Source organism: Peromyscus eremicus, chromosome 8a (assembly GCF_949786415.1).
Source record: "Peromyscus eremicus chromosome 8a, PerEre_H2_v1, whole genome shotgun sequence".
Classification (NCBI taxonomy): domain Eukaryota; kingdom Metazoa; phylum Chordata; class Mammalia; order Rodentia; family Cricetidae; genus Peromyscus; species Peromyscus eremicus.
In genome coordinates this window covers 68145485-68159618 of record NC_081423.1, presented here as the reverse complement: position 1 = coordinate 68159618, position 14134 = coordinate 68145485, and the positions used below count along the sequence as shown (strand labels likewise).

Here is a 14134-nt window from a genome sequence, read left to right as displayed (position 1 = left end):
GTGAGCTGCCATGTGGGTGCTGGTGATTGAACCCGGATCCTCTGAAGAGCAGCCAGTGCTCTTAACTGCTGAGCCAGCTCTCCAGCCCCTAAACTTTTATTCTGAAACTGAGAACTACGTAAATTCAAGTGAGGTAGGTGGCTGTTTACCGACTTTACAGCAATGTTGTTTTCCTCACATCCCATTTTTTTTTTTTTTTGTCTTGTTTTCACAGGAAGGAAAAAAAAAATGTCTCAAAAGCAGATGAAGGAAGCTTTTGTCAGTAACCTCAATGGAACCAGCGTGCTGGAAGTGACCCAGGGCTTGTGCTTTCCTGCATTCTGTATCCTGTGCAGAGGCCTTTTGATCATTTTCTCAGAGCACTTGTGTTCTTTCTCACTCCACCGGAGCACACGATTCTTCATGGACTTTGTTGTTCTCATAGTCCCCCTGGTGGTCACTCTGACTGTATTGTCTTCGTTTATTCTCCTTGAGAGTCTCGCTGTGATTGCCTGCGGGGCATGGCTGTTGTATCAGATATACCAGAGGAGGACTTGCTGTGCCAAAGTGCCTGTCCAGAAAGTCTTTGCAAACTTCTTGAAAATCAGCCTAGAGTCAGAGTACAATCCAGCCATCACCTGTTACCGGGTCATTAACAGTGTATTCACTGCTATTGCCATTTTGGCTGTGGACTTCCCACTTTTCCCTAGAAGATTTGCCAAAACGGAGCTTTATGGGACAGGGGCCATGGATTATGGAGTAGGTGGTTTTATTTTTGGGGCTGCAATGGTTTGTCCAGAGCTTAGAAGGAAATCTGTAGAAGGGTCCAGATTTAATTACCTTAGAAAATCACTGTATTCTGTCTGGCCGCTCGTCTTCTTAGGAATGGGACGGTTAGTCGTTATAAAATCCATAGGCTATCAGGAACATTTAACCGAGTATGGAGTTCACTGGAATTTTTTCTTCACCATCGTAGTTGTGAAATTAATAACATCCCTTCTTTTGATCATTTTTCCTTTAAATAAGTCGTGGGTTGTGGCTGTCAGCATTACTGTGTCGTACCAGCTAGCTCTCGACTTGACTCCACTCAAGAGGGTAATTTTGTATGGCACTGATGGTAGCGGCACGAGAGCTGGGTTATTTAACGCCAACCGAGAAGGAATCATTTCCACTCTGGGGTACGTGACAATCCACATGGCTGGCGTGCAGACAGGGTTGTATGTGCTTAAGAACAGAACACATATCAGAGACTGGATAAAAGTTGCTTGTTGTATTCTCTTAGTGGCTGTTAGCTGCTTCATTTCCCTTTATATAGTTCAAGTAAATATAGAAGCCGTATCTCGAAGAATGGCCAATTTAGCCTTTTGTATGTGGGTGGTTGCTTCTAGCCTGCTGCTTCTTAGCTGTCTGTTACTGAGTGATATAATTTTGAGTTTTGCCAAATTTCTAATTAAAGGGGCTCTAGTACCATGTTCTTGGAAACTTATACAGTTGCCTGCTACAAATAAAAAACATTCTGAATCTCTAATCCTAGAAGCTGAAAAAAAAGAGCCCAGCCTTTGTTTAATCACAGCTCTAAACAGAAACCAGCTGTTTTTTTTCTTACTGTCAAATATAACAACTGGTCTAATTAACCTGATGGTGGATACATTACACAGTAGTGCCTCCTGGACCTTAGTTGTGCTCGGTATGTATATGTTTACCAACTGTTTGGTTATATATGTCCTTAATTTACAAGGTAAAACCGTAAAGTTTTGGTGATGAATGGATAGGCTGTATATATTTGAACAGCATTATTTAGGGAGGAGAGCAACTGTGAAGGAGATGTGCTCTTAGCAATCCAGTCTTCACTGTATTTTATCAAAAGTTTCAATCCTCTGACAGAAATTAAACATTTTTTGAGGAAGACTCCTGCCACTCTACCTGGATGTGTAATACATTTGGACATTATGTAAAACAAGCCAACAGAAGTGGTGTACGGCTTGAATCTCAGAGCATGGGCGGCAGGGGCAGGCAGGTCTCAGTCGAGGCCAGCCTGATATATATGCTGAGTTTCAGGACAGCCAGGGCTATGTAGAGAGACCCTCAGGAAAAAAAAAAGGTGAAACTAAGTCTTGTGACTTATTGGAACTTATAAAATGCCAGTATTTTAAAGAACTTGTTTACAGGATTTCGTTTTGTCTGGAGCTCACTATGGTGCTCATACCTCAGCCTCAGCACTGGGGTTTCAGGCATGAGCCACCACACGCAACTTGTTGGTAGTTTTGACACTTGCAAGATGGAGGGTGGGATTTTTTTACTTTTCATATAACATTATGCCATTGTATTTGTGGTGGTTTATATGGATATATAGTTGTATGATTATGTTTGTTACATGATGTTTACATTAAGATATTTATGAATTGTCATTTCAAAAGATTTTGTGTGTAGATTTTGCCTGCATGTATGTACATCACAGGTGTGCAATACCCATAGAGGCCAGAAGAGGGGGTTTAGATACCTTGGGACTGGAATTACAAATGGTTGTGAGCTGCCATATGGGCGCTGGGAATTGAACCTGGGGCCTCTGGAAGAGAAGCAAGTGCTCTGCATCGCTAAGCCATTTTTCAAGTTCCTCTATTTTCTTTTAGTTGGGAATCTCACTATGTATCCCTTGCTGACCTGGAACTCAATATATAGACCAAGCTCACCTCAGACTCATAGAGATCTGTCATCTTTTGCTTCCTGAGAGCTGGGATCAAAAGCATGTACCACCATGCCCAGAAAATTATAGATTTTTCAATGCATCAATTTTTTTTAAAGTTTCCTTTTTATTAGATTTATTCCTTTCTTATTTGTTGTGCCTGCATGTGTGTAGGTGTACCACAAGCATGCTTAGTGTCTTAAAGGATTAGAAGAACATTTCATTTCCTGGAAACGAGTGATGGATGGTTGTAAATGACCATGTGGGTACTGGGAATCGAACCTTGGTCCTCTGCAAGAGTAGTAAGTGCTCTTAACCATTTGAGCCATTTCTCCTGCTCCTTCAACACATCTTTTCATCTTTTAATAAAGTCTAGGACTAAGAAGCAAGTGCTTAAAACCTGATACATTTGAAACCAGAAAAAAGTTAAGTGTAATAAATAATGATTGAATTGGATGATCTTAAATATGTTACTTAAAACCAGTTTTTTTTAGGTACCTGATACATTTTACTTTTTTTTTTAAATCTTTAAGTTTTGATACAGGATCTTACTATGTAGTCCACACTAGCTTTGAACTCTCCCTGTAGCTCAAACTGGTCTGGAATTTATGCTCACCCAGCCTCAGTTTCTCAAATGCTAGGATTGTAAGAGTACACCCTCAACCCAGCTATACAAGTTTTAAGACTGATTCATTGTAGCCTACTCTGTGCTAGGCACACAATAATAGAACACAACTAAGGGATACATCTTGTAATCATAGCACTCAGGAGGCTGTGGCAGGAGCTAGAGCTCAAGGCTAGCCTGGGCTACATAGATCCTGTCTCAAAAGATAAATTTCTAGTATCTTGGAACTTTCAGTCTAGTGAAGGGAAACACATTAAACTAATATAAATACCGAGTCATAGGGAAGAAAAAATACCTGTGGATTGTTACAAGCGTCAAACCAAGAACCAATCTAGGAAGGAAACAAGTTTTCTCCATAGATGGATATTTTTGAGGTAATCCTAATGGATGATAGTGTATCTGGGGATAGAAGGGTAGACAGCAGAGTACTGAATGTATGATGAATCTGTCAGCAAAAGTTCTAAGTTGGGAGAGAACCTCTGTAACTCAGAAAAAGGGAGTGTGGGATGTAAGCTGGAGAAACAGGAGGGGACCAGAGAAGGAAGCCTCAACTATAGGAAAGAGAATCAAGAAAATCAGTGAGAAATGAAATCTTCAAGCACATATAGTCTAATAAAAATAAGGTTACATTAAGGCTTAATAGACTGCTGAGAACTCGAACGATTTCAAGTTTTCAAGCCGATCTTTGACTCGCCTGTTAAGTCTAAAGATGTAAAAATCACAGGGTCTTTAGTTTCCAGTTCTGATGTTCAATGTGTATGTTATTTGTTTTGGTTTTTTGAGATAGTCTGTGTAGTCTTGGCTGGTCTGGAACTATATAGGCCACTCTGGCCTCCAGCTAACTCATGGAGATCGATCTGCTCCCAAGTGGTGGAATAAATGCTGGCTACCACCATGCTTGGCCAATGTGTATATTTTAAGGCAGGGACAATACTGGCCAGCTGTGGTGACATAAACCTGTAGTCCTAGGACTTGGGAGATGGAGGTGGGAGGATCAGGAGGTAGAAGCCAGGCTAGACCTGTGTGTGTAGTGGTGGGGGATGAGAATGAAATTGTGCTTTTCTTGTTTCAAGGACAAATCAGAAATAGTTGCTTGTGAGGGTGTTTAATTTGATATTTAGAGCAATCTAAATTATTTGTGTAGTTTAGAACAGGTGGAGCCTCCTGGTACAGGTTTGCTGTTTGAACTAATTGGCTTCAGATTGTAGACTCTATTTTTTAGTGGTGCTGGGGATTAAACTAGAACTTCAAATTTGCTGGGCAAGCATTGTACTGAGCCACACCCCTAACTCTGAGAATGTATTTTTTTAATGTAAATATACTGTTAAATGTGTTTACTTCAGCTTCTTGATGGCTAATTTTGTGTTAAGATGACGTATTTGCTGACTACAATTATATCAGATTATATTTTCAATTAAAAAGTTTAAGACTTTTGAAATTTAACCAATAAGATTGTAGTATGTAAATTAAGCATGACTAGGACAGTTGATTTTTCTGCTGTGTCACAGTACCAGGACCCCACAGTTTATCTATGGGAGCTGCCAGAAGAAGGCAGAGTAGCTCAGCTACTACATTCATTTAGAGAAAGTAGTTATCCTGTGACTTAATGAACGTGTCTCATTTAGTCTGTTGCTTTTTGTTAATAACTGCTTTTTTTTTTTTTTTAAGACAGTGTGTCACTGTATAGGACTGGCTGGGTTAGAACTTAATGAGATTGTAACTGCCTCTGCCTCTGGAATGCTGGTATGTGCCACCACACCTGGCACTTATTTATTTTGTGACAGGGTTTCTCTGTGTAGCTTTGAAGCCTTTCCTGGAACTCACTCTGTAGCCCAGGCTGGCCTGGAACTCACAGAGATCCACCTGCCTCTGCCTCCCAAGTGCTGGGATTAAAGGCGTGCGCTGCCAGCGCCTAGCATCTTATTTATTTTTATATTTATTTGCTTCTTTTTGTGGTACTGGAGACGGAACTTTGGGCTTTGAGCCTGCTAGGCCAAGTGCTCTACCACTATATCCTCATCCCTCCATTCTTTTCTCGTCTAAGTTTCTATCTTTGACAATTACAGGTATTAACTAAAAAGGACAAAGTACTCTTTTTTCCATCTTCTAATTCCCAGGGTCCTAAAGAGGCTAATGAATTCATAAAATCAGAATTAGTGACCAAAACTCCCTCTGATGATTGTTTTTCAGAAGAGAAAGATCACTCAACAATGATTTACTGAGCTCTAATGTGTCAGGTATAGGTGCCAGGAATACAAACAGACAAAGTCCCTGCCTTTAAAGAGCTTACGTTTACTTAAAGAAATACCTAATATATGTCTACTTTATTATTATTTTGAGGTAGGGTCTGTGCAATCCAAGCTGGCCTTGAATTAATGTTAAACTCCCTGCCTTGGCCTCTCAAGTGCTGGGATTGAAAGTATGTGCTACCACACTGGGCTTGTGTTTCTGTTTTTAATTGCTAAAACAGAATCTCCTACTGTCAGATCATGAAAAGGAAAATCCAACTTACATATTCTCAGACATACTAATTTAAATAAGTCTGCCACTGATTTTGCTGTTGTATCAAATAGTATAGGTACATGGAGTATAGTAGTTGTAGACATAAAACACAAGATTCTCTAAAAATGTCCGTATTTTACTGTGTACTTTGACCTGTCAGGCGCATGCAAACCCCATATGCTTTCTGGCTTTAAGCTAAGGATCACACTGTTCTGCTTTTAGTATGGCCCAAAGACATATTTACTAGATAATCACACCTTTGGGAACACACAATGGTTCTTCCAGTTTATTATGTCACCTACCCTGACAGTGACCACATAATGTCATAAGTCAACATGGCTAAGGATTCACTATGGGAGTTTTTTTTTGTTATGACTTTCAAAGACTTCATGTGATGATCAAAATACTTTTTAAAGGTCAGTAACAACATCTTTAGCCTATTTACCAGAAAATATTCGATCTATCCTTAAGATCAGGCAGTTGTACAAGCAGCGAATGGATTTATCATTAAAACAGTCAAGACAAAACAATTCCCATCCTTTGGGCTTTACAACGGACCTCCCCAGAGTAGGACCTGAGAACGTGGCAGCGGGCAGAGTGCAGAGGAATTGTCTTTACAGCAGTTCTGGTTCTCCGAAGATAGTCATACGGAAGGGCCTTTGGTCACTACCAGTACTTTGCCCAAGGGAGTCCCTAAGTTAATATTAACTCAAGAAGTTCCTCTGGTCAGAACGTACACATAGACTACTGTTCAATTTTGTCTCTATTTGTATCAACAAATCCGGCACGTATCCATCTTCTCAGAGATCTTGACGCAGTCCCCGTTAAGGCGGCCGGCTCCGGGTCAATCAGGGTAGCAGAGCTCGTTCTTCCAATCTTCCAGTAGTGGAAGTCCGACTGTGTCAAATCCTGGAAACCACGGCCAGATGTTATCTTTCCACGGTCCGTTCTCATTGACCTCGACAGCCTCAGCTCCTCACCACTGACCTAAGTCCTCTCTGGGCCCGGCCCCACGCTGTCCGCCCACCCTCCGCCCTCGGGAGAACAGATCCTAGTTCGGCACGGACAGAGACCCAGGCCACCCCTGCTCAGCCTCCCTGCTGGCTCTATTTCACGCTCATTTCGGTAAATCCGGGGCACGGCGCGTTTGCACAGGGACTTCCCCCCAACCACCATCACCACCACCACCACCCGCAGATTTCGAAACTCGGGACCCGAGAGAGAGGGGCGGCCGCGGTCTCGCGAGAAGAGGCAGGCCCCGCCCGGAGTTCGCGGCCCCTCCCGGCCCCACCCTCCCCACGTCCCCCGCCCTCCCTCCCACACTCCCCGTGGCGCGAGCGGCTGACTGAGCCTGGAGAGGAAACGGCATTCGCAGCCGCGCTCCCGCCCAGGCCGGCCCTGACGCGGGCCTCGTCAGCCGGTAACGGGGAGCAGAGGTGGGGGTCAGGGAGGCGTCCACGAAGCCCGTGAAGGTCAGAACCAAGAGCCCTCTTCCGACCCGGGTGAGGACCGGGTCTCCGCTCGCCCCCACCCCCGAACTCTGCAGAGCAGAGGCGGGATCGACCCCTCCCAGGGGCGGGGTGGCGCCGGGCAACTGCAGCCCGGGGTCCCGCCTGGGCGGGGCGCTCCGAGCAGGAGAGAAGGGGGTCAGCGGCGGGGTGCGGGCATGGGTTGCGGAGCCCAGGCGGGGATGAGCTCCGGGAGCCCTGACTCCCGAGCTGGGCGGGGATGTCCCGGGGCCAGCAGGTCCTTTTCCGCCTCTCCTTTGGACCCTGACTGGAGGCCAGCGGGCGGGCGGGCGGGCGGGCGGGTTGGAGGGGGGGGGGGGGCCGGTGGGTGGGGGAGGGCAGGCGGCGCGAGGGGGCGGGTCCCGGTGCTGCGGGGCACTGATTGGCTGAGCGCGTGTGGAATCGGGTGATGGGAAACGCAGCGCGGCTCTCCCGTCCTCTCTTGCTCCGCGCCCCCCCTCTCCCCCCCGTGGCGAATGTGCTGCGAGGTGGCGGGTGCTTACGCTCGCGGGGTTTGGCTGTTGCAGGCAGGAGCTGGGAGGAGGCGGCAGCGGCAGGAGCGGCGGCGGCGGCGGCAGCAGCGGCAGCTGGGAGGAGGTGGTGACGGTGGCAACGGCAGCGTCGGGGACGATGGCGCGACTGGTGGCTGTGTGCAGGGACGGGGAGGAGGAGTTCCCCTTCGAGAGGAGGCAGATCCCCCTCTACATAGACGACACCCTCACGGTGAGCGGGCCGGGCCGGGTTGGGCCCGCTGCTCCCCTGGCAGCTGTTTCCCCTCCTTCCCCTCCCCCAGGCCGAGCGCTGCGCACTGGAGAAAGAGTGTGTTGCAACTCCTAGGCGAGGCCGCCTCCTCTCCGGCAGGCCCCACGAACTCGCCTTTGCAGGGAGCCCCTCGGTACCCTTGGCGGGCCCCGAGCCCAGAGCCCCGGACGCATTTTGAGGGCCTCTCCTCAGGTCTTCCTCCCTTTCATCAGAGCCCTGGGCCTTCCCCCCTGCCTTTGAGACGCTGCTTTGCCTAAGCACGCGCCTAGGAGAGGAAGGGTTGGAGGAGCTGGGGCGTTTACGTTTAGGGCCTACCCCCTACAGAAGCCACTTACCCTCCGGGAGGCTTCATTATCTGGAAATGTCGCAGCTGCACTGCTACCTGTGTATTTTCTATTTTAACACTATAGCTGTCACTACATAAACGTAATTCCTGAGGGCAGGGTGACATTCTCTTGCACAGTGAAGATTCCACTAAAATATGTCTCGGATTGCCTGGTGTGTTAGAATTCTGGAAATGATTGTGTTAAACCATGACTCTTCAAAATGGGCCTTCTTGGCGTTATTTAGTTTACAAGTATCCTTTTTTAAAAGACCAGATTATTGAATGTGTAAAGGTAGGATGACAAGCCGACTGCTCATTGTTAGTGTAAAGACACAAACGTGGGAAGATCGTTGTTTTAAGACTTGGTGTTGGTATACCATGGCCGACCCTCTACCCTGTGTTGCAGTACTATTTCCTTTAAAAGGAAATGGCAGAAATTTGAGTTGATTCTGAGCAGGAAATGAGTGCAGTTGCTTGCCACGGTTTAAAAAATGAAATGGACCCTTTCTGCACGAGTTTTGAGATCTGCATTTTGATGCTGACGCTCTTGGATCGTACACTCCCCCGGTTGTGATCCGATGATCCGATGCGCCTGTCTCTTCATCCTCTAACCTTTGGCTTTTCTTGCCATTCAAGGGCAGAGCCCTTCTCTTCCTGAATTTTTTTTTTTTTTTTTTTTTTTTTGCAGGTATCAAGAAGGTTTTAACATTTTATATAAAATGCAAGTCATTGTACAGCGGTCAGTCAGTGCCTTTCTTTTGGCCAGTCTCAATTAAAAGCTGCAGTACTTTTAAAGGATTAGCTGAGCTATTGACTGCTTCACTTCGCTAGAACTTTGCAAGGGAAAGCATGTTTTGTTTTTTGTGTTTTACGAGACATGGTAGAATGATTTGACTTGACATAGGGTAGAGTTTATGTTGATTTAGAAATACTTGTATGTACTGGTTGTGGTTTCTTATTTTCTTGCATTATAATTATAATGGGCTTGTATTTAAAATAGTTTAAAAAGACCCACCAAACTAGAACACTTGACCAATTAAATGATTTTTTTCTTAATGTGACAACGTTTGATGGTAGTTTATTTGTTATCCCCTTCTGTCCCCTTTCACCTACAACCCCCTTCAGTGTTCAGCCTTCTAAAACACTGATAGCCACCGTGTGTGTGTGTGTGTGTGTGTGTGTGTGTGTGTGTGTGTGTGTGTGTGTGTGGCGCGCTTCTCCCCTAATCCTGAGGTTTGCATGTTACTGTTGAATATATAGTGTGAAAACAGGGAACACCAATGTAAATACTGTGTTCTAGAAATTTTAAGGCAGCTTACTTTCACATAACCACCTTCAGTTTGAATGCAGCACATTAATCAATACATACTTTATGAAGCACTTTCAAGTTATTAGTATGTGTTACATTCTTAACAATGATGTGAATTCCCAAGTTATTTCATAGATAAACTTGCATTGTGGTTTAGTGTCACACTGCTTTTGCCGTGTACTGGGGGTCTGAATTTTGTTTTTCTTGTATAGACTTGTTACAAAGACATAATTTAAGTTTATTTAAATATCTCAAAATAGTAGGTATAAATTTTCCTTGCTTAGGAATGGATTTTTGTCATTAAGAAATGAATTTTGTTAGTTTGTCTTGGAAAGTTGTACACCATCATTGAATGCTGTTAATGAATGAATGTTAGTGAAAATTCACTTAAAGCTATGCCATATTTAGGGACTCGGGCTTCTTTCCAAGATCATTCTTATCAATCCCAGTTAAAGGGAGAATGCAGAACAAAACACCTGTTGGGAGGGAAGTGGGAAGAGGAAGCAGGAGTGTGTGTTCTTTATCGGTCCATTGATACTGGATGACAGTGTGTGCCTGGAGCTAACTTGGTTTGATCTTTGTTCCTAGGGACCCAAAGGGGAACCTTGTGATCTTTGAGTAAATGGTTTTGGAAATCTTGTTTGCAGATAGATGTTAGTCTAGTTACAATGTTTATAGTTTACAGCTTTATCATTTTAGCAAAGATAGTAAAAATTTTAGCCTTAGTTACAATTTAAAACTGGTGATTTTTAGCCGGGCGGTGGTGGCGCACGCCTTTAATCCCAGCACTCGGGAGGCAGAGCCAGGCGGATCTCTGTGAGTTCGAGGCCAGCCTGGGCTACCAAGTGAGTTCCAGGAAAGGCGCAAAGCTACACAGAGAAACCCTGTCTCGAAAAAACCAAAAAAAAAAAATAAAAAAAAAATAAAAAAATAAAACTGGTGATTTTTAACTTAGGTTAATAAAGTGAAATTAAGATATTTGTATGTGAAGAAGTCTTTTCTTTCTTTCTTTCTTTTCTTCTGGGTGGTTTTTTTTTTTTTGTCTTTTTCCAGATAGGGTTTCTGACAGCCCAGGCTGTCAGGCTGCTGCCCTGGAACTCGCTCTGTACACCAGGAGAACTCGGAGATCCCCCTGCCTCTGCTTTTTGAGTGCTGAGATTAAAGGCGTGAGTCGCCACAGCCTGTCTTAGAAGCTTCTTTTGTTACGTGTTGTATTCACAGTTAAAGGGTCCCTATGGTACTTCAGTGGTTTTGAACACTTGAGTATATTACTATACAGGTGTAGTTGAGATAAGTCCTAAGTAAATAAGTAAACTTATCAATTGATAGTACTATTTAGGAAAGTATCAGGTTGTGTAGCCATAGTATATTAGAAGTATAAAATAGCTGACAGGAAGAATGCAGATTTTATTTTAGATATATTTTTGAAGAATTAGTTTCTTTCAGCAAGACTAAAAATATTTTTATTTGATGTATATGTGTGTGTGCCTGAGTGTGTGGAGCCTTATGGGTAGGAGCCTGAGGAGGTTAGAAGAGGCATTGGATCCCTCAGGAACTGTGATCCTCTGCAAGAGCAGTGCATACTCTTAACCACTGAGCCATCTCTCCTTCCTTCTCCAGGATTTAAAAAAAGAAAAAGAACAAACAGAATTAAAGTATGTAGTCCTGCTGGGTGGTGGTGACGGCGGCGGCGCATGCCTTTAATCCCAGCTTTCAGGAGGCAGAGGCAGGCAGATCTCTGTGAGTTCGAGGCCAGCCTGGTCTACAGAGTTAGTTCCAGGACAGCTAGGGATACACAGAGAAACCCTGTCTTGAAAAACAAACAAACAAACAAAAGTCCTTATTAAATCTTAACAAATAACCACAAAACCAGTTATTCTAACTTTATGCCTCAGAGAGAAGCCGCGTTAGAGTTCTAGTTATCACTACACACAGGCAGAGGTGAGCTTCACTGGAACCTTTTATACTTTACTTTAAAACTATCTGTATGCGTTTATTCATTGTGTGTAGGTGTTTATGCCATAGTAGACATGTGGGAGTCAGAGGACAGTGTACAGGGTCAGTTCTTCCACCGTGTAGGTTTGGGAATGGAGGACAGGTTGTCAGGCTGGACAGCAAGCACCTTTACCCACGAAGCCATTTTGATGGCCCTCTCATCTTTTTTTAAGATGGGGTCTTAGCCAGGCGATGGTGGCACACACCTTTAATCCCAGCACTCAGGAGGCAGAGGAAGGTGGATCTCTGTGAGTTCAAGGCCAGCCTGGGCTACAGAGTTAGTTCCAGGAAAGTGCAAAGCTACACAGAGAAACCCTGTCTCGAAAAACCAAAAAAAAAAAAAAAAAAAGATGGAGTCTTGATGGTCTCAAATTCCTGGGCTTAAATGATCCTCCTATCTCAGCCTCTTGAATGCTAGGACTGAAGATGTGTACCATTCCTTTTGTCATTTTTAATGGTTATGTAAGCTGTATGATACTCCATACTATCCTTCCATAAAGTCTGACTTCTAATTTTTGCTATGAACAATATTGCAGGAATATGGACAATGCATTGAGCCGTTTATTTTCCCATTGAGCTTTTGGAAGTATACTTACTGAAGGATTAGAACATTTTATAAGTTTCTTGATTCGTGTTGTTGAATTACGTTTCTAGAAGACAACTCTTTTAATTCAAATTGATCCAAATGGACTAAGCTGGGGTGACAAAATAGCTTAGTGGGTAAAGGTGGTTTCTGCCAAGTGTGATGTGAGTTCCATCCTTGGGACATACGTGGTAGAAGGGAAGAACTGACTCCTGCAAGTTGTCCTCTGACCTCTAAGCACGCATCTCTGGCATGCATATGTGCCCCCCCATACAAAATAATAAGTGGACTAGAAGTTGACAGCAGTTGTTTTTTTTTTTTTTTTTTGGTTTTTTTTTTTGGTTTTTTGAGACAGGGTTTCTCTGTGTAGCTTTGCGCCTTTCCTGGAACTCACTTGGTAGCTCAGGCTGGCCTTGAACTCACAGAGATCCGCCTGCCTCTGCCTCCCGAGTGCTGGGATTAAAGGCGTGCGCCACCACCGCCCGGCTGACAGCAGTTTTTAACTGTGGATGAGCCTAAAAGGAAGAAAATGGTAACATTGGGGGATTAGGAGTTTAGCATTTGCTACAAGTTTAATATTTAGAGTTTTCTTTTAGCTCTTTAATATTTAACTTTCTTAGGGGTGATGCATGTTAAAAATAGTTTTGTGGGCCGGGTGGTGGTGGCGCACGCCTTTAATCCCAGCACTTGGGAGGCAGAGCCAGGCGGATCTCTGTGAGTTCGAGGCCAACCTGGGCTACCAAGTGAGTTCCAGGAAAGGCGCAAAGCTACACAGAGAAACCCTGTCTCGAAAAACCAAAAAAAAAAAAAAAAAAAGTAAAAAATAGTTTTGTGAATAATGACACAAAAGAGTAAAACCAAAGTGACATTAATTTTGATAAATACAAACTTAATTGTGTTGGTTAGAGCTCATGAGAATGGTCTGAAACCAATTTTTTTGTGTGTGTGGTCAGGTAAAACTGGGACAGATGCTTAAGAGTGAAAGTCAGTAATGGATGCAATAAACTTTACAAAGCAGTAATTGCTGCGCAATGACTTGTTCTATTTTTGGAGGGCTCTGGATAGGCATCCTCATCATGCAGCTGAACACTAATGATTCCTCTGTGAAACCACACCTCAAGTACTTTACAGGGCTGTCTTCCTTAGGTAACCTAGAATCTAAGTTTAAGTCAGGGAAGTGGTTTGAAAGAATGGAGAAAATGGTGCTAGTGGCCTCTTTGCCTTCCCTTTTCTTACTGTTCTCTTAAAACATTAAGTGACATGTAGTAGTTGACTAAAAACAATACAGTAAAAAGCTGTTATCCTAAATGTTTGAAAGGCAAGGATGAGGTAGTTATTTAGGGTCAAGTCTGTGGTTCAAACGAACGGATGTTCAAGAGAAAGCAAAGCATCTAGTTGAGGAAGGACTCTGTAATGGATTTGATTTCGACATTTATGTGAGAGTGTTGACACCTGTGTATTTGTTCTATTTTTCCTTTGTATGTGTAGCATATGTGTGTATATTTTACTGGTGTTTGAACCCAGTGTCTTCCATGTGCTATGCAAATGCTCTACTACTGGAGTGAACATCCCCATCCTTTTAAAGAAGTTTTTATTTTTATGTGTGTGGTATTTTGCCTACATGTATGTCTGTGCATGATGTGTATGTCTGGTGCTCTTGTCAGCCGGAAGAGGGGGTCTGAGCTCTTAAAACTGGAGTTACAGATATTTGTGAGCCACCGTGTTGGTGTTGGGAATCAAATTGGATCCTCTGGAAAGAACAGCTCCTAACTGCTGAGCTATCTCTCAATTGCCACCCCCCCCCCCAACCGCCTTTAAATTTTGAGATGTGGTTTCAGTAAGATGGCTAGGCTGTCCCTAAAC

At 43.9% G+C, this 14134-nt stretch overlaps 2 protein-coding genes across 7 annotated transcripts in view; both read left to right on the top strand.

Annotated features, from left to right (window-relative positions):
• The first annotated feature begins 223 nt into the window (after positions 1-223).
• Pigw (phosphatidylinositol glycan anchor biosynthesis class W) lies at positions 224-4883 on the top strand. The gene has a single exon (XM_059271401.1). It carries the CDS (start codon positions 229-231, stop codon positions 1738-1740), a length of 1512 nt encoding a protein of 503 aa, XP_059127384.1. The 5' UTR covers positions 224-228; the 3' UTR covers positions 1741-4883.
• A 1241-nt stretch (positions 4884-6124) lies between these two features.
• Positions 6125-14134, top strand: part of Ggnbp2 (gametogenetin binding protein 2) — a 38769-nt gene continuing 30759 nt past the window's right edge. For 2 of the 6 annotated variants that reach the window (XM_059271400.1, XM_059271395.1), the window contains exons 1-2: positions 7100-7291; positions 7825-8020. In XM_059271400.1, coding sequence (XP_059127383.1) covers positions 7928-8020 — 93 coding nt within the window. In that variant the 5' untranslated portion in view covers positions 7100-7291; positions 7825-7927. Of the gene's footprint in view, positions 6915-7098; positions 7292-7824; positions 8021-14134 lie in introns of those variants that run through there. The other 4 variants (XM_059271397.1, XM_059271399.1, XM_059271396.1 and 1 more) reach the window with 4 other exon arrangements.

Excerpts from the sequence above, each read along its gene's own strand:
- Pigw (XM_059271401.1), top strand. The coding sequence starts at position 229 with ATGTCTCAAAAGCAGATGAAGGAAGCTTTTGTCAGTAACCTCAATGGA.